Here is a 27,808-nt window from a genome sequence, read left to right as displayed (position 1 = left end):
TTGTACATGTTCTCCTAATTCCTCTTCCATGCTACACCTTATAATGCAGAAAGATTTGTGCTGCCATCTAATCAGCGATGAACTCGGATAATTAATAGCCGCGTCAGCAATTCCAGTCGGCTATTATATAGCGCTCCTGATTTTTTTAGAATTCAAAGAATTTGAATTGTATTGGGGCACTGTCTTTTTTTTAAGATCTGTTCACACATTTTCATGATTTTTGAATTCAAATTGGAGTAGTGATTTATTAATTATTAATTACATATTAATTAAAAATAATTTCAAAATCCCAATGTGATTATTATTGTTCCCAACAAACTATGCCACTGAAAAAACAACCCAACTGTCATCAGAGGGTTAAAGTGGAAGTAGTCAATTGATAGTCAGTCGCAGTAATAGGAAGGAAAAGACAGAGAAAAGAGCTGCTCATTGTTTACGACATAGTTCTCTCATAACCTATTTTAGCAGTTCAATATTTTGCTGCCAATTTACACCTTGGCAATAAAATCAGGATAGAACTTCAAAATAAAACTTAACAGCTTTCTTATTCTAAATCTAAATATTTTTGGAGAGGAAACTTATCTTGTTAATCATGCTCTTTGTTGTTATTATAACAGCAAGTTATTCGAAAATATTATGTCAAAATTGCTCTTAGGTTTTGAAATAATTCAGATTATGCATCGACTTAACCGAATATAATTAATTAGATTCTATTTCTTGCAATGTGGAGTTTGATTTAATAAAAATTCTTGTTATTTGTCAATTTTTTTTACTGTAAGGGAAAAGATTTTCCGCTTGTTCCGTAGACTAAAATTCGTGCCTTCTAATCGGCTGCACATAAAATCTGTCACTTAGGAGAAGGTGTTTTGGAGTTAGTACGAACTTTAGCCAATCAAAGGAAACTGCAGTACTTCAAAGGCATCGGATTTAAAGTACTGGTGCTCATCACTGTCTTCTTACCCGATGAATTGGGGAGAACTTCAGTAGTGAGCCAGTCCAGAAAAAGCTCTCAGGATATGTTAATTCCTTCAAGTGCGAGTGTATATTCATTCTTATCTGACCAAAGTGGGGAGAAGAAAACCAAACATTTCATATGCGAGAAAATGAAATAGACTTAGGAATTGTGATTTTTTAAACTGTTGACTTGTTGTATTGATAACCATAGTTATATTAACCAAGTTAATTGTCAGTTAAAATTTTCCTTAAGATAGTCCTGAGAACTTGTTATCGAGTGCCATTCCTAAGAGAATTAAATAGTCAGAAAACTATAGTATTTCTACGACATCCAAATAGTCCGAACACTCAAATTGACATTGTAGGTTTTATATATATATATATATATATATATATATATATATATGTATATATATATATATGTATATATATATATATATATATATATATATATATATATATATATATATATATATATATATATTATAACATCATTTATTAAGATCACTTTCTATGAATTTAGAGTTCAAAAACAACTAGTTTGTTTACTTTTTTTGTTGTTTCAAATATTTGCTTAAAATTAGTTTTCGTGCGTTTAAATGGTTGCGAAACGTTTTTTTTTCCTCGATGAGTTGCCATTTCGTTGAACACAACAAACAGTTATACCGATAGTACAGTTATTTTAAAAAATCAATTGACTATGGGTAAATTAAAAAATCAGTTACACAAAAATGTTTCCATGGTTGGAAGGGAAAGGAAAACAACAAAACTGCAGTGGAGATACATTAGTAGTGATGTGTCTTTCTGGGCAAACTACGGGGGGGACATAAGTGTCTTCCCGTGAACACTACGGGGGGACACAAGTGTCTTCCTGGGCAAACTACAGGGTGGGACACTTTGAAATTCTCCTTATTTCCCCTGCCATGCATGAAACTAATCTTAGGAAACCATTTTCCCTCCACTTGCGTGTCTGGTTTGCCGCTTTGGGCTTGAAGCCATTTTAACTACCACCGCTTTGAAAGTTAGTTCGTCATATGTCTGCGCCAGGGTACTTTAATCTTGTTTTGGTCTGGGCAAACTACGGGGGGACATAAGTGTCTTCCGTGAACACTACAGGGGGGACACAAGTGTCTTCCCGGTCAAACTACAGGGGGGGACACAAGTGTCTTCCCGATCAAACTACAGGGGGGGGACACTTAGATTTTTTCTTTGTTTTTCTCTGAGTCCTAGTGAGGGGAGGGGGGACACTTGCATTTTAAAAAAAATTCAAGGAAACCAACCAGGAAGAACTTTAAAAACCTTGGGGGAAAATGAGCTGTCATGTAGACACAAACAAAAAAAAGTAATTATCATACCCTGCAAAAGTCACCTAATTTTCATTTGTCTATAATGCTTGCTCAAAAACAGCATGACAACAACAATCGCGACGGTAGATTTAAAAACCATTCATGAAATCTATAATTTAATAAAAACAGACTATCCAGAGCATAATGAAAGATTTCTTTACTTTTTGGCAACCTGCTTGCAGTTGGACCCTGATGTTAACCTCGAAATTGCACTAAAACTGAGGCCTTATGGTGGGATCATTGGAATAGATAACTCTTCATTGGATACTTATTTGAAATCATTTAAAGTGCTTCGCTTACATGCAATTCTTCATGATGCCTTTGGATTTATTGCAGAGTATAGCCAAAAGGGTGCAGGATACTCTTACGTTTTGCCTTGTCCAATCACAAACGCTTACGTTGGTCACCTGACAGGTTTATTCTTCTGCATGTTCGTGAAAACTTTTAAACGTAACTTATTCAGTTTGCTGGAATGTTGAGTCCGGAGATTGTTGTTATAGATTTTGAAGGTTTTCGACACAAAAAGAGTGGATTCATTATAAAAGAATTATCTATTTGTTCAAACAACTACTCAGACACGGTTCTTTTTCTTCCTCCAATTTCCTTCAACTCGCTGTCCTCGAGTGAGAGGAAATCGCATCAGTGGGTATCGAAGCATTTGCATGGTATTCCGTGGGACAGCGGCAGCTACCCTTACTGGTTTCTATCACAAATATTTTTAGCAATCAATATCCGTTTTCCTACTGCTAAATTCTACGCAAAGGGGAAGGAGAAGACGGAGACACTGCAAAAACTCCTTCAAAAAGACGTCACAAATTTAGAAACATTGCTATGTCCAAAAACTGAAGAAATCTTCACTCCAGTAGAGCACTTGACCTGTTCACTTCATTCATCTATACTACCATTCAAACGAAAGAAAAAGCATTGCGCAAAGAGAAAGGCACAGGTGTACTTTTATTGGATAACACTACCAACTAATGAGTCGTCGTGTGGAGAAAGCAACTCCTTCAGTTCTTCAAGTGAATTTATCTGCAAATTTGACAGTATGCAGTTGCTTTGCGAGTGATAACCAGTTGACAGTGACTTTTCTGAAAGAAGAAAAAATTGATTCTCGTGGACAAACTATACTGAGGAAGCAGCAAATACTTTGTAATACTGCTGAAATTGAAACACTAAAGAAATATCTTTCACTGCTGGAGTACTTTCAAATGTATCATATCTTTACAAGAGAAAATGAAAAAACTGAAACTAACCCCTTTACCTACGCCCAAGTATCCAGTGCCAGTACCAGTACCCCTGGACGATGAGAGTCTCCCCGATGAAATCAAAGAGGTAGTCAGAGAATGAAAGGTGGAGTCAATTGTCTAATATGGCAATGACTACGGATTCCAAGCGAACTATAAAGTAAAATATAAGAAGGAAGACAAAAACTCTGAATTTATTACATACATATTTTTTATGGTTGATGAACTAACTAAATAAAATTAAATTCATTTTTGAAAATCAATTGCTTTCAAAATGAGTCAATCAGGAGATCAATTAGATTGCGCTGGCAGTGGAGGAGCAGGAATCACTGACTTGGTTTTTGATGATCAAAACCAAGAGAGACGGTCTTGGAGGTTTTGCAATTCTAGATTACCGCGCTCTGAGGTAGTTTATTTTACACAAATTTCGATAATAGTTTTTCTTATTGTAGTTTCACTGACCAAATTAGTTTTCTTCCACCTCGATTGTGAAGAATCAACATTTTGGTTTTCATTGCTATCGTGCACAGTTGGATACGCAATTCCAAATCCTAAGTTATGAATAAAATAATCTCAACGAGTGATCGTCTCTTCATGGCAGTCTGTGATCCTTCAGGTTGTGGAAAGACCGAAATTATTTTTCAAATTCTTCTTAAGAATACGTTTTTCCATAATTTCAAGTCAATATACTATTTCTATCAACATGATCAACCAAAATTTTAAACGATGGAGCGTAACTTGAACATTTATTTTACCAAATTCTCGGGATTTGAATTCATTTCACAGTTGGAAAACTGTTTGCTCGTCTTTGACGATTCTTGCGAGGAAATTTTCAATGACAAGGAGTTTTCAAAACTTGCAACAGCTGGACGCCACAAAAAATCAGTGTCATCTATGTAGCGAACAGAGCAGTGGAAATCAAAGCAAAGCCTCCGGATCAAAAACTGCAGAACCAAAAAAAACAAACAAACAAAAAGACAGAGCAGGAGACGAAAGGAAAAAAATGGTCTAACTATTAAAGATGTGAAACTACTGGATAGACTCTATTCTAAAGTTCCAGCATCATTCGGAAGTTCAAAGCGATTAAAAGATTTCAGCAAACTGCCAATGACAAAAGTCAAAATGTATTTGGAAACAAAACCATCCTTCACAAAATATCGTGCACAGCGGTTGAATTTTTCGCGAATAAAAGTAATCGTCAACGATCTGAATGAAATCTGGTCTTTAGATTTAGCTCATGTTGATAAACTTGCAAAATACAATCTTGATGTTAAATATTTGCTCGTAGCAGTTGACTGCCTCTCGAGGTATCTACGTGTTGAACCGTTGAAAACAAAAAATGCAACAGAAACCGCAAAGGCCTTCCGAAATATGATCAAACACAAACAACCAGAAAAAGTTTGGGTGGATGATGGTACTGAGTTTTTGGGAGCTTTCAAAACACTCTGCAACAAACGAGGAATTCATTTGTATAGTACTTTCAGCGAAAAGAAGTCTGCGTTTGCAGAAAGAAACATCAGGTCACTTAAAAATATTATTTACCGATATTTGGAGGAAAAATGGACGTATTCTTATATTAACAATTTGGATCAATTCGTAAAAACTATCAACTCCCGTGTTAATCGTGTCATCAAACTTGCTCCTAACAAAGTTACCAAAAAAGATGTACCAAGACTTGTATCATTACCTGTGGAGACACTTCGCAGTCAAAAACCAAAACTTTACGTGGGTGACTTTGTTCGAATCGTTAAAAAGGAAAAAACTTTCCGAAAAGGATACAAGCAATCTTTCACTGACGAAGTTTTTGAAATTGCCGGTATTCCGACGCTTAATCCACCTACATTTTCTCTTATTGATTCTAATAAAGAAATTATCCAGGGCAAATTTTACCAGCCAGAATTACAACTAGTACGAGAATCTCCAATTCAAAATGAGTAGTAACCGTTTTGAGGATGAGTTCACAGTACACGTTATATCATCTGCTTCGATGGACATTTTCCAGGAAAACACTTTAGCAAATTTTAGAAATATTTTTAATGATGAAATTAATCTCACAGGAGACTGGAGAGTGGCTCTGAGTGAAATCATTTTTCCAACAAAAATTGAACACATAGTTAATGGAGATTTGGTTGCGTTCAGTCTCAGGGGATATGAGGAATCACAAAATCGCGCAACTGGATCCAACGTCATTTCACGACCCTACAATGGAGAAAAATTAGCGTTTATGGCTGGCACTTATGATACAGTTGCTCAACTTTTAGCAACTATCAAGAGAACAGTTGGACTGCCTAACTTCTCTTTCCGAGAAATCAAAAGCAGTGGGAAATACGAAATGATTTTTGGTAAATACGAGGGAATTACCTTTCCAAGTGAAGAAATACCCAGTATAATTGGCTTTAAAGGTATTCCAGATGGTTACGGAATTCATATTGGATACAAAATGATTCCCACAACAGCGAACCGATTAATGAAAAATGATGATACGAAAGCCTATTATGGTGATTTCCCACTCACCGGATAGTTTTCACAAATTTAGACTACAAAAAACTACTTTCGAACACCATTCAATCAATATCAATTGAACTACGAACTGAAACGGGACAGTTAGTTCCCTTATCGGGGACTGGTAAAGTTATTTTAACACTACAATTTAAAAAATTTGGTGATTAAATGGATTCCTACTACGCAAACCAAGCATCATCATTGCCTCACTTTTCCGGTCACTATAGACAAAGAGGTAGTGGTTTTGGAGCATTAGCTAGCGGTATTGGACGTGTTGCACTGCCACTTGCTCGGAAGTTTGTTCTGCCAGCAGCTAAACGCATCGGAAAAGAACTGTTGCTACAAAGCGTCCCTGAGTTGATGGATGTTATCGGTAAAAAGAAATCACCAAAGCAAGCTCTAAAGAACACCATATCAAACACAGTGAAAAAACAAACAGGTGGATCTTTAGCCCTCCGAATGCGACGAACGAGAAGAGTTAGAAGGAATTCAAAACGCTTACGCGCTGGACCAAGGAAAACAACCAAACGCAAAACCACCATTTCACGAAAAAGTGTACCCAAAAGAAGTCATTCGGACTTCTTCGCCAAAGTAAAAGATGATCGGTATTATGTTACCAGCTGAAGCAACGCATAGTTCGTTGGATTTATTCGAGAAACCAGCTCTCCTTGTTACATTTGATGAAAGTTTTTGTCAGAAATTGGGACCGGTTTACAGCCCTAATGGACCAATGCTAGAGTTTGAAGTTGCAGGAGACCGCAACAATTTCATTGATCTCCAAAAAAACTTTTCTTGAAATCAAGTGCAAGATTGTACAGTCTTCTGATGCTGATTTGAAATATGACAACACTGCTGCTGCAGATGTGACTAAAACAGACGCGCCGTACTTTTGCAACAATGTCCTACATTCACTTTTTTCTGATTGTACAGTATCTGCTAACGGTTTGAGAATTTCAAGTGCCAATGGTAACTATGCCCACAAAAGTTTCATCGAAACCGAGTTTTCTCACAATAAAGATGCCAAAAGCACGTGGTTGGCATGTCAAGGCTATTCTTATGAAGCAAACCCCGGGGGAATTGCAGCATCCGAAATCACCAGACGAAAAACTTTAGTCAGAGCATCTGCTGAGTGTACATTTTACGGAAAGGTGGTGGTTGTCTTCTTTACCTTTGATCGACATCTTCTCAGTGTTGTAACATTCCGAATCTCTTTTCGGCGATCAATTGACGATTTTTCTTTAATTTCAGATGACGCTGCAAGATCCTACAAAATAAAAATTACAGAAGCTAACTTATATGTACGGAAAATGACGCTGAACGATGATGTTGTGTCAGCAATAGAAAAGACCCTGCTGTCCAGTCCAGCATCCTATCCTTACCTAGAAACGATTACTAAAACTTTTCTGGCTTCTGCTGGTTTGCAGAGCTGGAAGCAAGAAGATGTTTCTGGCAGAGAACCCATTAGAAGACTCGCCATTTGTTTAAACACGAACGAAGCTTTCCTCGGAAGCAAGCTGCTTAACCCATTTCACTATAGAAAATTCAATTTGGAACAAATTTGCATTTACCGTAATGGTCTTCCCGTTGCTGATAGTCCTATTTCAACTGATGATTCAAAACGTGTTTACTTTAACACTATGTCAGATCTAGCCTATATCGAAAATGGACATGGAATCAGTCTAGAAGACTACCCAAATCATTTTATTATGGTTTTCGATCTGACGAGTACTCAGCAGGCGTCTCACGACTTTATTCACCCTTAACTTACAAATTGTTCTGTATCAATTGACCTAAAGTTTTCTGCTGCCTTAGCTCATAATGTAGAAATATTCATTATTGGGGAAAAAGCAAACACCATTTATATTGATTCGGCGCGGAAGGTTTCAAAGAATCATATTTTAACAAACTAATGGACGAAGACAACTTGAACTCTCTAATTCAGAGATGTTCGGAACTCAAATACAAATTTCGTGGAGTTTATGCGGCTGATAATTTTCCAACCAACTTAACCGACAACAGCTTCATTATAGTCAATATTTCAACGTCTGCATCAATTGGAACCCATTGGATTCTTCTCTGCCAAAGAGATCAAAAAATTATTTTTGCAGATCCCTTAGGCCAAACTCTATCGTCATACAAACACTTGCAGAGCAGAATAGTCTCAAACTTTAATGTTAATACGTATATGAATTACTGAGAAACCAACTTATACAGAAACAAACCTCAATTTTGTGTGGCTTATTTTGTATTTATATTGCTCATATTATTCTCAGTGGACAAAAACTTGTAAAAATGAGTGATATTGATTTGCTTCGTTTTGCGCTTCATATGATGTTCTAACATTACTAACCTATATTGAAAATAAATTTTTTTTTCAAAATTTAATTTTTTCTTCATAAAGGAAACGAACACACAGAACATCAGAATCAATTTCCAACTTTCCATATCCACTAATAAAAATATCCATTACTTGACAAAAAGCACCAACATGCGGTCCAGAGAGAATCGATTGAAATCTTTTCAGAGTTTCAGTTGTTAGTTGATCAGTTTGAATTGGTTGATTTTTTTGCTTCGATGCATTTAATTCCAAACTTTTGTGTCCAGCAAAGTTTCGGTATAAGCAGTCAGGTTGTTGAAATTTGTATGTGACGTTTTTCGTAAAAATTGGCAAACGTTTTTGAATGGAAGCAGTAGTGTCTGCTTTTGAGAATCCGTTGAAATTGCTTTTGTTGTACTCCACTGCCAGCAAGAGTTTTTGAAAAACATCTCCCTTTGCCTCCAGTGTATCCGAAGACGAGAACAGATACTTGAAAGTTGTGAAAAGACACGGCACTGAACACGGTCTTGTTTGTTTGAGAAAGTCTGCTGAGAACTCCGACACGTCGATAAGAACATGGTAATGATTAGTAGGGTTATAATCACAGTGGACACTCTCAAAATGCATGCAAAAGGCAAAGTTCTTGAGAGAAGAAAAATTAGGTTTTTCTTCCGATATGAAATATTTAAAGTTTTTCTGAAACTGCTTGAAGAAACCCGGAGAACGCTCATACATCGCTTCCACCATTTTCTAATATATTATAATTAGTCTGAATTGTCGTGCTCGTCGTCTTTTTTAGTTTTACGTCTTTTCGCTGCTGGAGCTTTGTTAGCTTGATCGTTTTCAGTAGCTTTACCTACAGCAGCAGACCGTATTTTTGCTGACCTTTTTGACAAAAGCTCAAACTCGTCTAAAGTTAGAGTAATTCGTTGTTGAAGTTCATATTCCTTGCCAACTTTTTTAAATAGCTTGAGAAAAACATAGGCACCCGTATTTTCATAAGACTTCACTGTTGCGCGTATCAATCTTTTCTCTGTTCCAGAGATTTCAAAATACACGTCTCCAAACTCTGCGTCCTTATCAGCAGTAAATGGCATTTTCAAGAATTGTGTACTTAAACAGTGTCAAACTACCTGTTTTGAAAGAATTTTCGGAAATGATTTTTATTTACAAGTACCTTTAACACACAAAACACAAACAACACTTTAAATGCTTACTACTGATAAGGGCGCTTTTGGTTAACATTTAAGCTTCTGATTTGAATTTGAATGTAAGTCTAGGTTATAAAACTTGGCAATTTTGTCAAAATGTAAGACAAAATTCGTGACCCTCACTTAAACTGTTTTATTGCGTTGGTAATAAAGTTTATATCTGGATAATATTACTCAACATAGAGCAAGAACTAGTAGAATTTAATGGAAAACAATTGTGACCTCTGGGTGTGTCCATAGATAAGAAAGAACTCACAATTACACAGCAAGCATTTGATAGAAGGCTTTAGGCCTTTGATATAACACAGTCTATACTAAACAAAACTGGTTGTAAACTTCTTGCTATTGCATACATTATAAACGTTAGTATATATATCAACATAATAAAGCTGAAAACTATTGTGTTTAAGTCTGTGTAGATAAGACTTTCTTATACACTTTGCAACTAGTTACAAAAACATAAAACTATAACACAGACAAGTTCATGTAGAGTAAACATTCACAATTACAGTTACAACCCTTGACATGGGTGTGTTAAGTATTCAACAAATTTCACACAAGTGTTGCTAATGTTGGTATTTGCCGGATTTTATTTATTCGTTTTAAATTCAAGACTATAGTTGTTCAGTTCTGCTCCATTTTCAAGAGAACAAACTAAAAAAGTGCTTTACAAATAATGTCTTACCAAATTCTTTGCGAGTCTGAAGATTCTTGGGAGCGCAGTATTGTGTATCACACTCAATACGAAAACTACATCGTTTTTATAGAGCAGAAGAAAAATAGCGAAAAAGGCTGTTGGAGATCAATTGAACATTGCATCATACCAAAAATGTTCGTGAATTTTGTTGCAACACTACCAGATAATACGTATCTACAGAAGACAATGGCACGAAAACTGTGTTAACAGCTGGAGGATACAGTGTTCCTCGGAAAACGCTCCTACTTTTCCCCTATGACATTGACACACTTTCTCCAGACACAAAGAGACTTTTGTACCGATACGATTGTGACTGTGTGCCTATTTTTGAGAATCAACTCGGCCAGTTCCAGGCAATTGAAGAATTGGCTCAACTTTGGGGAATTCAACCTTCGCCAACTTCTCCAGCTACTTCACCAATTGGATCACCGGCAACGAACGACCCAAGCCCCATTGTTACGCCGGAAACAACAGATACAAAACGAAAAACAGTCGTCGCTTCAATCATGGACAAAATGTCTTGGAATATGGGGTCAACCGAGCAGTTCGAAAAACAGTCAAATGGTAAAAAGTCAATTTTCATATGTAGGAATTCTGTAAAAGTGCAAAAATCTCACTACTTAAGTAGTTACAAAAAACTTTTATTCTACTAACCATAGGGTAAAAAAAGGTTTTTAAATGGTAAAAAGTCAATTTTCATATGTAGGAATTCTGTAAAAGTGCAAAAATCTCACTACATAAGTTGTTACAAAAAACTTATTTTTACTAACCATAGGGTAAAAAAAGGTTTCCAAATGGTAAAAAGTCATTTTTCATATCTAGGAATTCTGTAAAAGTGCAAAATTCTCATAACATAAGTTGTTACAAAAAACTTTTATTTTATTCATCATATAGTAGAAAAAGGTTTTTAAGCACTAAAGAAGTTCAATTTCTGTAAACAGAATGCATTTAGTTATTCCACAACCACATTTATGGTTTTCACCAAATGTCATTTGGTAAATGTGTTATCAGTACCAGTGGTAAATATCAAATTCTTAATTTCAATTGCTTTCGACCTATCTTTGTCTTATATATAGCTACAATTTACTTTCGCACAATGATAAGATAGAGTGTATTTCATGGAATTACTTTATGTTCACATGAAACACGCTGATAATAGCAGTTTAGAACAATTTTAGTCAATAGTATAAGAATACTGCCAAGTATTCCAGAAACCTAAAAGTGAAAACTGATAATAAGGTTGAAAATAGAACGGAATTTCGAAGAGTAGAGAAAGTCTAAAACAACTTTTGTAGAGGAGTATTTTGAACACTTGAACTGTTTCCCGACAGAAAAGAGTATATTGTAAGTATACAGCGTTAGCTATGTTTCAGTTGTGGTAGATAACAGCTATAACTAAAATTACACAATAAACTTTTACCTTGCATGGAAATAATGGAAATGAGTAGTTCTGAAACATGAACACGCCGCTTATTGGTCAAAAGTTAACATGGGTTAAAATTGACCTACACTCCTACCAAGATTTGCGTTCCAAACCTGGCAAATGGTGTCAAAGTGCAAGCACACCCTTATAGGGAAATTTTTCTCGTGTAGAACACAACTTTCAACCAACTAACACTCCCTATAATTGTACCAGTTAACTGTTGTTACAATTTGACTTCATTTGCTCAGTCGTTTTCGCAGTAAAGCAGTCAGTTGAATTTTCGAAAGAAAAAAATTGAAAAACTCAAAAATGACCCAACCGTGTGAAATTTGCGCAAAGGAACTGGCCGACAAAAGAAGCCTTCGAAGACACAAACTGCGCTTTCATGGAGTTCAACCGGAATTCCCAGCCTTGGAGTGTAGCACTTGTGGTTTTGAGACTCACAACATTCTGATAATGAACCAACACACCCGACGGGAGCACGTTGGAGAAGTCCAAAATCAGTGTGCCTACTGCACTCTGGTTTTCAACAACCAGAGTAACTTTCATCAACATCTGAAGAATGCTCACGGATTGCCTGTTTGGAACAGAGGCCAAAGCAATAATCAAGCAGTACCAGTACAGTCGGCAATTCGAGGTGCTCTGGAGATCTACGAGATTGAAGGTAATGATCGCACTGACGTTTTGTCTTTCATGAACTCATCGAGGTATCACATCAATGAACTTATACGTCAAAAGACCCTCGAAGGTCCTCAGAAAGTTCAACTTTCTCTAGGCATTACACTCACTAAGGGGATTAATGAAGAAGAAAAACACGTAACAATTTACGCTAACGCTGAAATGCAAATTGTGTACACGGATGCTCTCTCCGAAGAGCAGTTCTTTGAGTCCGTGCAGCATATTGTCAACGTGGTTTCAATGTATGCCACAAGTTGAAGTGGTTGGATTATTGAAAAGGTAGAAAAACTCGAAATTCGATTTGCAAAATTCAACCCTATTCGGGGATCAACCTATATAGCACTTCCAACTGAACTTAGCGCTCTAAAATGCCTGCTCAATATCCTAAACTTTAACGATCCAAACTGTTTCTTGTATTGTTTCACGGCTGCCTACCATTTGCAGGGGAAAGGTTGCCCCCTCACGCAACCTGGGGATCGGTACAGCAAAAAATCAAACCCCGCAACATACGCTCGCTCAAACCCTTTAACTCATCAAGCAGTAGGAGATTTCCCGATGCCGATGCCAATTGACAAAATAAGCGCGTTTGAAAGATGTAATGAAGTAAAAGTGAACGTTTTTCGATACGAAAAGAAAAGTTTGTATCCTTTCCGAATTTCAAAGCACAACTCTGATTTTGTCTCCTACTGATAACTGATGGTGAACGTTATCACTACGTGCTGATAACGGACCTGGTAAACTTAGTTCGAAAAGTGCAAGGGCGACAGATTGATGCACGCGCAAAAATCTGTCGCAACTGTTTTCATGTTTGCTCAAACAACGAAACGCTTCAAAAGCACGAGAAACTTTGCTATCACTTCGAAACTTGTCAAGTTCTGCTACCTGAGCCGGACAGCAACAGTCTCGCTTTCAAAAAATTTCAAGCAAAAACAGCTCTTCCACTGGTTGTCTATTTTGACCTAGAGTCAATCATTGTTCCGGTATCATCAGTTGAACAAAACCCATAGACTTCAGGGACTCGTGTGTTGGACAAACACATTCCGAGTGGTTACTGTTATGTAGCCATTTCACATGGAAGTCCAAATTTGGAATTCTTCCACCTGTACAGAGGTGAAGATCGCATGCAAGTCTTTGTGAAGCAAATGGAGTCACTGGCAAAAGATATCTACGAGAAAAAGCAAAAACACAGGTACTTCACAGGAGCAGTTGGACAAGCAAAAGAGCTTGCGACTCACTGTTGGATATGCGAAACTAGTTTTTCTGCGGACAACGAAAAAGTCTTGGATCACTGCCATTTCTCAAATCAGTTTCTTGGCTGGGCTCACTCAAAGTGTAACCTACAGCGCAGAACACAGAGCTTCGTCCCCATAATCGCACACAACTTGTCAGGATATGACTTGCATCATGTTGTAAAGAGTCTTCATCACTGCAACCCTAACAATAAATTTTCAATAATACCTCAAACTGATGAGAATTATATCAGTTTTAGCTTTAAAGTTTGGATCAAAGATATTGTGAACAAAAATCAAAACGTCATACCCATATACGAAGAACTTCGCTTTATCGATTCTCTTCGCTTCATGCAATCGTCTTTAGATAAACTAGTTCAGTTTTTGCCTGAAGACAGTTTCAATATACTCGATAACCATTTTGAATACTGTGACCAAAATGATGTGAAACTACTGCACGGTAAAGGATTCTACCCCTACTACTACATGGACACCTTCAGAAAATTCAAGCTAAAAAAAAATGCCGCCTAAGAAGTGCTGGGTCGACAAACTCAAATCGGGAAAAGTGACAATAACCGAAGCTGACTACGAAAAAGCAAAGCTGATCTTCGAAAAATTTGATTGTAGAAACATGGGTGAATATCACGATCTGTACTTGACAGTCGACACCCTACAGCTCGCCTACTGGTTTGAGCGGCTACGAGCAGTCTGTCTGGACTCGTACAGCTTGGACTGTGCTCAATATCTATCAGCACCACACTTAGCGGGCGATGCCTTTCTGAAGATATGTCAACCCGACCTGGAACTTCTCACAGATCGCAACCATCTTGATATAGCAGAAGAATTGTTGCGAGGGGGTATGTCCTCGGTATACACAAAAAGACTGTTCACGCCAAACAACATATATCTGGAACGTTTTGATGACACGCAAAAATCAACATATGGTCTCACCATAGATGTTAATAACCTCTATGGTGGGATCAAGAAGGATTTCTGCTTGCCACTCAATTCCTTCCAGACGGACACAGAAGTGACGATTGAACAAATTTTGCAAACTCCAGACGACGCTGAATTTGGATATATCGTCTGCGTCGACTTGGACTACCCCGACTCAATTCACGATGCTCACCAAGATTTTCCAATGGCACCCACCCGAGAACCTGTAGACAGCATGTGGTTGAGTAGTTACCAGTTGAACCTTTTGGAAGAATATCATCTCCCAAAAGTTTCAAAGTGCAACAAACTGCTTCAAACACTCTATGATAAGAAGGATTTTACACTACACTATGTAACGTTGAAGATTTATGAACGAAACGGCCTTAAAGTTTCAAAACTGCACAAGGTGCTCAATTTCAGACAATCAAATTGGATGGCAAAGTATATCGAACTGAACACAAGATTGCGGCAAGCAGCAACCAGCAAAATTGCTGAAAACTTCTTCAAACTCATGAACAACTCTGCTTTTGGAAAGTGTTGTGAAAGCATGCGAAATCGAGTTAACGCTTTCCCGGTCCGAGATGAAAGAGCTCTCCTCAAACACACAGATAAGTTTAACATGAAATCCTTTAAAACTTTTGATGAAAACATGGCAGTCGTGACTACAAGAAAAACGAAAATAAACTGGGTGAAACCTACAATAGTTGGTGCTTCAATTCTGGATCTTTCAAAAGCATTCATGTTTAGATTTCACTACGAGAATATGAAACAGTGGTTCAAGTGTGAACTTTTATACTCTGATACGGACTCACTTACCTATGCTTTTGATTGTGATGACTTGTATGAGGAGCTAGCACGAGCAGAAGTCAACACAGAATTCGATTTCTCCAACTACCCTTCTGATAACGCATTGTACAACACAAAAAATCACATGGTAACTCTCAAATTCAAAGACGAACTGGCAGGGGTGGTAATGGAAGAGTTCTGTGGCTTGAAACCCAAAATGTATTCAATACAATCGAAGGGTATGTGTAACATTATATTTTATTAAAACAAATTCCAGTTTTGAAACTAACCAAATTCATGGAAGCGTCTTTTTAATATAACAGGAACATTGAAACCTAGATTAGGAAAGCACATAGATTAAAGTAGAAAATGGATTGATTGTAATGTTCTTTCAGACTGTCAGAAGAAAAGTGCAAAGGGAATAACACATGAGGGGCAAAAGCAACTAAAGCACGAGGTCTTCAAGAGAGTATTGAACAGCGGGGAAATTGTCCGCGTCAAAAATGTGACCATCAAATCAGAGAAACATGAGTTGATGACACTGGAACAAAACAGAGTTGCGCTCTCGGCCTACTGTGACAAGCGGTTTTACCTTGACCCAATAAACTCCCTACCATTTGGACATAAAAATATTAGAGAATTTGCATTTCACAATGTTATATTAAATGATTGGGATTGGGAGTCAGAAAACGAAAGCGACTTGGATTCAATTTCACAACCAACCCCGAAAAATGTGATATCTGAAAACAATAGTTTTTCTCCCCCCGATCCAGGATTCAATCAGCCCGATTATTCAGAAAGTGAGCTTGATCAAGATATTGTTGACTGGAATGAACCCTACGCAATTTCCCCGCCAGCCCTTGACAATTCTTTTCTAGAATTGGAAGCAGTTGAAAGCGAAGCAAGCAATAATAGTGATATGTCTGATTTATCTTCAAGTAATAGTCTTATAATAGAACCAACACCAAAACGCAGACGTCTAGTCTTATACAATTCAAGCAGTGGAGATAACTGATAACTTACATTTAGTTGTAGTTGAAGTGAATTGATAAATTATAAAAAGCATTCATATAAACTAAATACAAATTAATGTAAAAATTGAAACTTTATTATAAAAAGAAGACAAATAAAAGGTTTCTCTAACACCGTTTTATCGGGATTCCACGACGACTAAGAATAATTGCCATGGGGGAATGACTTTTAACATGGTTATTCAAACCATTTTGCTGGGTAAAAACTTTGAAACAAATTTTACACCTTAAAACAGGGTTTTGGATAGTTAGAGAGGGCGCAATAACTCCTGAATTTTCACACTGGTGGTATCGTGTGTCAATTAAACGCCAAATTTTCTGATTGCAGTTTTCACATTGATATCTAAAATTGTTGGGGTGTATTTCTTCAAAATGAGTAAAAAGATCTTTAGAATTTAAAAATTTGGAGCGACACAGAAAGCAGTCCAACAAGCAACGTTTTCGCCTTGGTGGCATTTGGAATTCGTATTCTGGTATTGGGTGTGTAGGTTCTGTATAACTGTGGGTAAAATGTTGAAATGGGCCCAGACCAAAACAAGATTAAAGTACCCTGGCGCAGACATATGACGAATTAACTTTCAAAGCGGTGGTAGTTAAAATGGCTTCAAGCCCAAAGCGGCAAACCAGTCACGCAAGTGGAGGGAAAATGGTTTCCTAAGATTAGTTTAATGCATGGCAGGGGAAATAAGGAGAAAGAATTTCAAAGTGTCCCACCCTGTAGTTTGCCCAGGAAGACACTTGTGTCTCCCCCCCCCCCCCCGTAGTGTTCACGGGAAGACACTTATGCCCCCCCCCGTAGTTTGCCCAGAAAGACACATCACTACTTACATTCCCTGTTTTTATTATGTCTCCGCAAAATTAATCTCCTCCAATCTTCATAAAGAACTTTTTGACAAGAACTGCAACATAGCCCAAGTTTTTAGTAAAATTTATTCCACTACAATTGATTGATCACAGGTTGAGATTCCTTGAAGAAAAAGCTTTGATCAGATCACATATCATTCCAGAGCAACACATCTTCTGATCAGACTCAATTTAGACCATTGTCCCAATTTTTTTAGTGTGCTATAGTCTGATTAGTGTCCGTTTGGTCTGGGACCTCAACCTGGGATTTCCGTCTCTTTTAGATCTGAGTGGTGTCTCTCCAGTGGGACACGTGAACTTATACCCTCTGCAATTGACAGGGAGCAGTTTGTGTGTGCTGTGGTTTTATGCCAAAAGTGGCGCCCAGTACAATTATGTGAATTTGTTCACAGAAGAAGAGGATGGCACCCGAGTAGATCCCATCTCGGACAACCAGGCACTTATTCCTGTATCAGACGAGGTACTCAAACTACGTCCTTTTTTGGGGGGGGATAGGGTTGAAATGTAAGAAGCTGCACGTTGAATGGCTATCAAGAATGATTCTAGCGAGTTCCTTCCAGTTGATCTGTACTCTTACTCTCATTGTGTATTTTCGGTATAGCCGGTAATTCTTCACTTAATCCAACAAGAAAAAATAAATGGTTAGGTCTCTGAGATATGCTAAATGAACAACAAGGGTCAAATTTTTGACAGTATTCGAGTCGGATAAGTAAACATTAATGAATGCTTAAGTGACCTTGTCAGTTCTAGTTTGTATGTATATCACATCAATTGAAAAAACAATCTTTTTTTCTTTCATTTGCTTATTTTGGTTATGATTTAATTTCGTTGCTGATTTTCAAAGATTTAACTTCATTATAGAATTGTTTCACCGCTTTTAGCAGCAGCAAAGTATCTCCTATAGTTGGATTCCTAAAGCTGTCTCAAACCTGTAGAGATATTTTATTCAATTTTTTGCTGCTTTTATACAATTTTTACTTCGTGAAAACTTGCATTTTTAATGAAAATAAAATTTATAAAAATTCTCAAATGCTAAACGACATGACAGTATGACAAAGAATCTTAAACTCTCAAAACGAATCTTTCGAACAACTAAACATTTAAAAATTTAGATGCAATAGATGATTAATTTGTGAGAATTTATAAATCGGTTAGTTAACTCTTGAGAGTTTGTAAGTTTTTAGCTCAAAAATTTACAGAACGGTGCACGCATAAGAAAAACTTGAACCAAAATTGCAATTTAGTACAAGTTAACAAGCCATTCTCTACCCGGTTTTTCTTGCTGATTGTACATTTTTATTAACCCTGCGAGAGTGGAGATGAGTGATAAAAAGGCAAGTAAAAAGCTTCCAGGTCGGTCAAAAAGACTGAGAATAGTATTAGATTAACCAAAATTATCGGTTATAACCGTAAATTAAAGATGTTTACAATTAATAAAAAACAGAAATTTGGGAATTCTAATTGACATTTTAAAAACAAATTATTTGAAGAATCAAACTTGTTTAAATAAGCTAAGCGTCTCGATAGTCTCCATTTTGTGAGAGATTTCAAGCGTAACTATTGAAAGTTTTCATAAGCGTTCCAACCACAAGGTCAACATCTGAAATCAATTCTTTTTCTTGTTCCTTGTTTTAAATTAATGGGTGTGCTTTCAGAATATAACTGATTTATCAATCATAACAAAAAATTGTCGTGTGAGAAAAGCGGTTCAATCAAATGTTGTTTTTGTTGACGTTGTGACAAAACAAGATGATGTTTTGCTCGCGTTTGGAAATAAAGTAAGTTTAGTTTTACTTTTAATGGTGAGACTCAATATTTATCTTTTTGCCAGAGACACCTTTTGAGAGAATGAATAATCCAATGAACAGCTTTCTTATACATTGTTAAATGGCGTTAGTTTCGATGATTTGTTTTTCTTATCTTTGCACAAAAGCGCTCATTTGTCAAATTTGAATTTTTTGTTGTTTGTTTTTTTTTATTCGTAGTGTTTTGAATCACTTTCTATAAACGAAAAAGTAACCGAAACTGCTGTTGGATCACTTTTCCAGCTTTTTTACACACGGTTAATCAATATTGCCATGGCAAAAATCAAATTTTACTTTTGGGTTACTTTTCGTCCTTGAGTATTTTGACAATGGTGACCGATGATTAGTTTTTCTCCTCATTCAATTTTTTGTTCTTTAGTTTCTTTTTTCACAGTGCTTTTAATCACTTTTCATAAAAATAGTAACCAAAACTGCTGCTGATCCACTCTGCCCAGATTTTCAACCATAAATGTTTTTTCTTATCGTACTTTTTCCGAATTTTTTTTTTTGATGTGTCAAGATTTACCAAGATCCTAGCAGGGTTACGCCGAAAAATTCTTGACATAACGTGATGATATTTTGTCAAGATCTTGCCAAAAGTGTTCCAAGAAATTTCTGCCTGTCAGGATCTTTGCAAGAGATTTCAAATATCAAGAGTTATCATGATCTTGCATGGCAAGGTGTATCAATTTTCGTTTAACTGGGTACAAAAGCAAATTGAATAGTAGATCAACATTAAAAATATTTTGATGCAATATATATCGATTGCCTTGGATATACTTAATTAAACTGCTTCTTGTTTCTTAAACTTTTTTTGATTAGTCAAAAAGTACGTTGAAAGTGTTCATGCGGCAAGTTACTTTTTGGCAGATCTGATAAGAAAAATGTTTCCAAATAAAATTTTGAAACTTGGATTTTTTCCTCGAGGGTCCTGCCAGGTAGCTTAACTCCCCGCAAAACGTGTCGTAAAATGTGGGCTTCTACCAAAAATTACCATGTCTTATGAACGCTGAATATCGGTTGCCAATATTTTCCCTGGAAGTTACCTTCAATGTCCTCGTCGTCTCATCAGGAAACCATCCATGATCTTACAACAATTTTGGGGAGTCGTTGCACTGGAAATCATTTTTTTAATAAGCGACAATTTTTAAGTCGATGTTAGAATACTATTGATAATTTACAAAAGGTCATAAAATAATGCATTATTTTCACAATGGTTTGTACCTCATTTGCAACTTTTATGGAAAAAAACTTGTATTAGTTTTGTTTTCGACTCGGGCTTCTCACAGTTGATATTCCAGTGGTCAAGTTTTGGTCTTAAACTACTGATACGTTTTGATTAAAGATAGGGCCCAGGTCTAGGTACAGACTTATGAAAAGACAATGATCGACTAAAATGTACTATGGTAAGACCATACACGACTCATTTGAGCTATGAAGAGATTTTAGCCGGACTTTAAGACATTCTGGACTTTAGCTCGACTCAGATGTTTCGCAAAAGACTTTAGCTGGACCCAAAATTTTACAAAAAACTTTGGCTCGACGCTAAGTTTGGGCCGGAGTTAAGCTGGACACAATATTTGCAAACAAACTCGAGTTAAAGTCTCTTCATGGATCCATCATTGGTCTTTTCATATGTCTGCTTTTTGCAATTAAAATTTTCCGTGCTATATTGCATATAACGTAGTCAGCGTGTATGCTGTTTCATTTTTTGCTATTCAGAAGAACCACAAATCCCTTAAAAACCTGCATTCGTTTTTAAAAAGATAGTTCATAGTTTTGGAAGGGAAAACAAACTGAATAACGCTTAATTTTGTCATGTCTAATGGGACTAGAACCAGTACACTTAAGCTAGCTGGTTTCATTGAATCAAGTAATGTAGTAATATACTCGAGCTGTCATAACTCTTTATCTTAAGATTTGACGAAGATCTTAAGGATTTTGTCAGTTTTCCAACTATTTAAGTTGGACTGCTGTGGTTCAGAGCTATTTATTCTTGCGCCGGCGGTGCTTCTGTACGTACAGAAGCAGAGAAAAATGAAAAAATTTTGAAAAGACTTCTGAAAAGACTAATGGTGGAACCATGAAATGACCTTTACTCGACTTTGTTGGTTATTAAATGACTAATGAAGGACCCATGAAAAGACCTTAGCTGGATTTTCTTTGTTATGAAAAGACTTAAGCTCGACCCATGAAAAGATATTAGCTCGACTTTAACTAGGAAGCTCGACCGTGTAATTATAGTCAATATTGCCCCCCCCCCCTTACTAGACTTCCGATCCAATATGTGTTTTCCTTTTGTTTGCAGAAAGAGAGTGGTATCAAGTGTTTCGACGTATCTTCAGTTGTCTTTCCCTCTGTCGTGATTGTGAAATTTCAGCTGAGGTCTTTCTATGGTTACTCCAATGCCATCCAACTGGACTCACGGAGTGAAATTGCCTCCACAATTGTCAACAACACAGGTTGGGTCACAACCTTCTATAGCATAAATATAGTCGAGGGTTTGACCATATGAAAAGACTAATTAAATCGAGGTGGGGGGGGGGGGGGGGGGGGGGGTTGGGGGGAGGTCCTCACCTTTATTACATTGTGGATTTGAGAGTGATTTGAGTTCGTTTGAGAGCAATTCACCCGACGTTTGTCGGTTATGTTTATCCAATTTTGAAAGGAGTTTTCATCATTCAATTTCTATGAATCTAACTTTTCTTCATGTAACTTTACTGTTCAGAATCCAAATTCAGTCTGACTCCGTCTCACAACGATGGATTCCAGTTCTGTCTCAAGAAGTTGGACAACAAGTACACATGTCAGATCTCAATCAGGGTTGAGCGCACTGGAATTGACAAACATCTCAAATACTTCTACACGGTAACTTTACCGATGCAAAATTTCCTATTCCTTATAAGCAGTGAGCTCGACCATGAATTTAACATCGACTTCCCGACATCTTTTCAAAACTTAACAGAATTCACGTAGCATCTTCTTCAAGCATTAAGCACTAGCGCCCTGACCATTAGATTTTAATTATTATTGCCCTAATTTGGCGTTTTTGCCAATATACTAATTTTCATCAAACGTTATTTGCATCAAAAAATTTTTATTCAAAACCGGGCAGTGCTGGATAGCGTTCAAACTTTTCGAGGCACCTGTTTTGATAATAGCAGTTAAACAGAACTATTTCTCTAATTTGTTTCTCCTATCTTTCAATTTCCTTCAGATTTTGATACCCATTTTTTTTATTGCAGAACATGATCGACAGTGCATTTTGAGCTGACAGATAATATATTATCTAAAAATAACAGAGCTTTTTATTATTTTAATCTCTTTCACAAGAATGAGAAAACAGAGAAAATTTAGGTTATTTATAAATCATAAGAAAACTGTAAAACTAAAAGTTTATAGTGGTTGTAGAGTTTTAAATTTTCACTATTGTAGGAATCATGAATTCCGATTACCTCCCATTTATTTTGTATATGCCTTTTATCTGACGCATGTTTTTTGCGCATATTTTTTGCCATTATTTCAGATTAGAAATATCATTCAAAAATTTAAAAAAAATGTATAAGCAAATTATTCGATGTTTTTAAAATTTGAACAAATTCAAAAATCAAAAAAAAATTATTGTCAAATTTTTTACGCAAAAATCATCGAAAACGATGATTTTTGCGGAAAAAACTTGACAATATTTTTTTTTTTTGGATTTTTGAATGTGTTCAAATTTTGCTTATATATTTTGTTAAAAACATCGAATATTTTGCTTATATATTTTGTTATAATTTTTGAATGATTTTTCTAATCTGAAATAATCAACAATGCTGTCAGTATGACCGTAGGTTTGTCTGAATTATTTTAAAAGATTTAGATAAAAAGAAAGTTTCGATAAGAAAAATTGCAAATTTCTTTTACTCAACAGTTTATACACGACTTGCCACGTCATCCCGTATTTTTATTTTTCTTACAGAAGCTTTCATTATGTTTCGGTCAAACAATTTTAATATATTCCACTCATGCATCGTCTATTTTAACATGTTTTAGCAGAGTTTCTTACAGAACTTTTTATTTTTCTGTAGTATTCACTTTATACTATAACTTTATAGTATATACTTTATACAGATAAAAAAAGAGTGCTGATTTTGTTTTTTAACATAAGATTGAGGTACCTTTGCACATACAAATAATCGTGTTCGAGAATCTTGACATTGAGGGCCACACTATCCTTTCAGTTATCACATTTTAAACATTATCTTGTAAATGGAGGGTCTTGAAAATTTTTTGCCCACGCACATTAGCGAATCTACTTGTTTTCCATAATTTCAAGAACATTTTGGAATAATTATTTAAACTATATGAAGTAATCATAATCAGCACTATTACGATAGCTACGTTAAAGGAAAATTTAGGTTTTGGGTATAAAATAGTTCTAAGAAGTCAAATTATGATGATTGCCGTGCTTAGGGTCCCTGAAAAGGAATATGAGATTGATGCGCGATATTATAACGAGCAGAACAATTGGTTATTTAATTCAGTTGCTTCTGAAGAATTTATCACAAACCAGAACAATTTTCAAGATATATTTATTTTCCACCTGTCTGATTTCCAACAAAAAAGATTTTGCGCAATAGTATTTTTACAAAGTTTTTAATTTTTTTTGATAATTTGTTGTGCAAAAAAGTTTGACTTTTTTTGGATTTTTGAATGTGTTCAAATTTTAAAAAGATGAATATTTTATTTGTTTTTTTAAATTTTTGAATGATATTTCTAATCTGAAATAAAGATGATTTTTTTAAAAAAAACACACAAAACATTGTACTGGGTTTCATAACACACAAAACATAACAATTATGGAAAACGTCGTTTGCAAGTATTTTCGTTTTGCCAATTCTGTGATATGTCTTGTTTCTTAGTTTTTGAAATTGATTTGTGAACCCCAGTCTGGTCAAACGTTTGGAGCGTGGTATGATCATCAGTCTGGATAATGGTCCGATGGGACGGCAAAGTCTGGAGAATTGTCTGCTCAGAGTGCTGAGCTTGAAGCATGGTTCGACTATAAATCTAGAATGTGGTCTGATAGCAAGAGTGGATGGCAAAGTTTAGAACACCGTCTGATCATAAATTTGGATCATGGTGTGATTTTTAATTTGGAGCTTGATCTGACAATGATTTTAGAACATTGTCTGATCATATGTCTGGATCGAATAAAAATGGCCTAGTTATGGACACGGTCTAACTATAAGAGACGAACTCAGTTCATAAGTTCGGAACATTGTCGAATTTTAACTCTGGGACATGGTCTGTTCGCTTGTTCAGATCAAAAGTCCGAAAAACAAAAAAAAATATCGTCACTAAAATATCGTCACCCCTTCTGTTTGTGATAAGTTTTGTTCCCCCTTGTCTTTCTGATGGCAAGAAAATGATTGTTTCCAAAATATGCATAGACATCAAGTGACGGTGATTCTGGCTACATGTCCAGCGACAGGGATTGCGATAACTCCCCCCAGGAGGATGGAGGCAATGGACTCCTGTTCTTGGATTGCACAAACTGGGTCGATGACCTGACAAAGGGCAATTTGTACTCGGTCACCTTCACACACGTACGTATGCCCATTCTTACGATTGTAATTTTTAATCTTAGACTGTTAAACAAGGCGGCTCGGTAATGTGCGATCGCACATTAGGTTCCGACCCCGCTCATTCACAATTTTGGCATAATTGTCTACCAAATGAGGAACAGATAGAAATATAACACACAAATTCAAGTCTTTTTTTAAAAAAACTGGTGTATGAACGAAAAGATAGCCTCCAAAGCAAATAACTCAGTGGAGTAAAAAATGATGCTTTAGATTGATGTGATATGCCGATATTAAGAAAGAGAGCGAAGACGAACGGCAAAACCAAACAACAACAAACATTAATTACATCAAAAAATTTATGTCCGTTTTAAAAAACAAAACCTCATAAGAAAGTCAAAATAGCGTCAGATAAAACTGAAACTAAACAAAGTAAATTGTTATTCACCAGTTCATAATAAGGCTTGGTAACAGTTAGACAAAAAAAACAGAAACTTTAAAGTTAGAAAAATCGCTGAATTCTTTATTTAATTAATTTCAAAGTAACGAAAACCATTAGGATTCAACTAAAATATCACATAGGTTTACCATTTCCAATGTTTTTTTAGAAGGGACTGAAGAACTGTCGGTATTCAATTTTTTAAGTTACAAAAATAACAACAAATAGACAACTAACAAAAAATCAATTAAAACTTGCCAGAAAAAGCTTTTGAAGACGTAAAGCCTTACTTTGGCCCTCAAAAAATGTCCGATTGCACCTTCGTCGAACACCAATAATAAATTATGTGACCACTCATTTATGAAACTAGGTAGCAATTACACAAAAAAAAGACAAAAATGCAAAACTATATTACACATGTTTTTTTTTCAAAAAGTTTTTATTTTCAAAGACATGAAAGCCATTAAATACAAAATTAAAAATTTGAATAGGTTCGTCCATTCTTCCAAAGGAAGCCCTTGGAACCTGCAATCATCCAGAATATGTCTTACGTCTACAGAAAGAACGTCAAATATGACAAAAATCAAAAATTCAATTACTTTTTTGTAAAAAAAACCCGTGTCGAAGCCAGTAAATTCATAACGAATTCTTTAAAAACATTAGATTTTGTTACATCAAACCCTTTTGACACCTTCCCTTGAAATGTATTATGTAGCCTATCATTAATGAAACTAGGTAACAAATAGACCAAAAAAAGAAAAAAGGAAAGATTAAGTAACATTTGTTTTTTACGAAAAAAACTTATTTCCAAAGACATGAAAGCCATTAATTACAAAATGAAAAAAACGAATAGGTTCACTTATTCTTCCAAGAAACCCTTGAGACCTGCAATCATCCAAAACATGTCTTACGTCTACAAAAAAAGAACGTAAAATATGACAAAAATCAAAAATTATATCACTTTTTTTTCGTAAAAAAACCCGAGTCGAAGCCAGTAAATTCTCAACGAATTCTTTAAAAACATTAGATTTTGTTACATCAATCCGTTTTGACACCTTCCCTTGAAATGTATTATGTAGCCTCTCATTAATGAAACTAGGTAACAAATAGACCAAAAAAGAAAAAAATGAAAGATTAAGTAACATTTGTTTTTTACGAAAAAAACTATTTCCAAAGACATGAAAGCCATTAATTATAAAATGAAAAAAACGAATAGGTTTGTTTATTCTTCCAAAAAACCCTTGAGACCTGCAATCATCCGAAACATGTCTTACGTCTACAAAAAAAAGAACGTCAAGTATGACAAAAATCAAAAATTATATTACTTTTTTTTCGTAAAAAAAAACCCGTGTCGAAGCCAGTAAATTCACAACGAATTTTCAAAACATTAGATTTTGTTACATCAATCCCTTTTGACACCTTCCCCGGAAAAAAAATTATGTCATTTTCAAACTTTAATTAACGAGACCAGATAACAAACAGACAATAAAAGGAACAAAAATGCGAAGTTAAGGTGTTTTATTTTTCATTTTGGAAAACAATTGATTTCAAAGTCATAAAAGCCATCAGCTTTCTACTATTATCAGAAAATCGGCTCATCTACTTTTCCTTGAAAATACAACCAAACTCGGTCATTAAACAGGAAATTAAATAGACTAAAAAGACAAAGTAAAAACGACAGTTAAAGACAAAATTACAAAATTCATTTAAATTCTTCGAGAGAGTATTGGCGAAGCGGTAAGGAACCATAATCTATATTTTTAAGGATTTAAATATTGTCAATTGTGCTTTATTTTGAACGCGATTAACGTGATATATGAACTGCCAAAAACGCGATAACTTGACAAAATTAGAAAACATGAAAAATGGGCAAATACCTAAAAATTAAAAAAAATTTTGTGAAAACTAGTAGTATCACAGCCAGAACATCATAACTTAAAACGTAAAACCGCAAAATGATCAATTTTGAATTCATTAGAAAGGAGGAGCAGTCTTTGGTTGATGACACTAAGCTACAAGTTGACTAAATTAAGGGAAAAATGGAGGCAAATTTTAATAAGCCATTTTCATTTAAAAATCAAATATTTTAAAAGTCAAAACGACCATCAGCTTTCAAGCAATACACTAGATAAATTAATTTGAATCTAATTATGAAGCCAATATGAGTTTACTAGTGAGCTTTGATTTGAGATGTTCTGTTATTTAATTAATATAAAAAAGATTGAATTTTTTAAATAAAAAACCGACTGATGACAATCCTAATTATTTCTGGATTGTAACGGTCCAAGATTGGTACAAAACTACTCCTCCAAATGCAGATTGCACTTCAGGGGTATTTAATTTTTCGAATGTCATAGATATAGATATTTTGTTAGTTATAAAATCAAAAAATAAATGCTGCGTTTTTGATAATCACTGAATAAAGTTAGCAAAAACCGGCAAAGTTTTAATTACAGAGCACTCTCAACGGAACTTGAAGTAGAATTAGCCACCTTTTCAGTCTACAAAATTGTGTTAGTGGTGTTTGGGTGTGCACTTCTTGCAAACTTAATCAGAGTGAACTAAAGAAACTTATTTCGTGCTGGTTTTGATGTTAAAGTCTGAATTTTGTGAAATATTTAGCCGGAATTTGTGACGAAAAAATTCAATAAAAATAGCCGACAATATATTTTGTCTTAAAAAACAAAATCAACAACATTTTCCTGAAATTTTTTTCTAAATTATAGCAAAATTGGCTAAGTTTTAGTCAAAAATTCCGAAAAAAGGAACAAAATCAACG

At 35.5% G+C, this 27,808-nt stretch overlaps 1 protein-coding gene across 1 annotated transcript in view; it reads left to right on the top strand.

Annotated features, from left to right (window-relative positions):
* Positions 1–27,808, top strand: part of LOC142352203 (uncharacterized) — a 73,502-nt gene that overhangs the window by 23,714 nt on the left and 21,980 nt on the right. The window contains exons 3-6 of the mRNA XM_075404630.1: positions 17,482–17,678; positions 21,332–21,485; positions 21,752–21,891; positions 24,459–24,614. Of these exons, the coding sequence (XP_075260745.1) occupies positions 17,482–17,678; positions 21,332–21,485; positions 21,752–21,891; positions 24,459–24,614 (647 nt within the window). The remainder of the gene's footprint in view (positions 1–17,481; positions 17,679–21,331; positions 21,486–21,751; positions 21,892–24,458; positions 24,615–27,808) is intronic.

Source organism: Convolutriloba macropyga, chromosome 13 (assembly GCF_964194025.1).
Source record: "Convolutriloba macropyga chromosome 13, txConMacr16.3, whole genome shotgun sequence".
NCBI lineage: Eukaryota > Metazoa > Xenacoelomorpha > Acoela > Convolutidae > Convolutriloba > Convolutriloba macropyga.
Note: the sequence above shows the minus strand (reverse complement) of the source record. Positions and strands in the feature narration are given on the sequence as shown.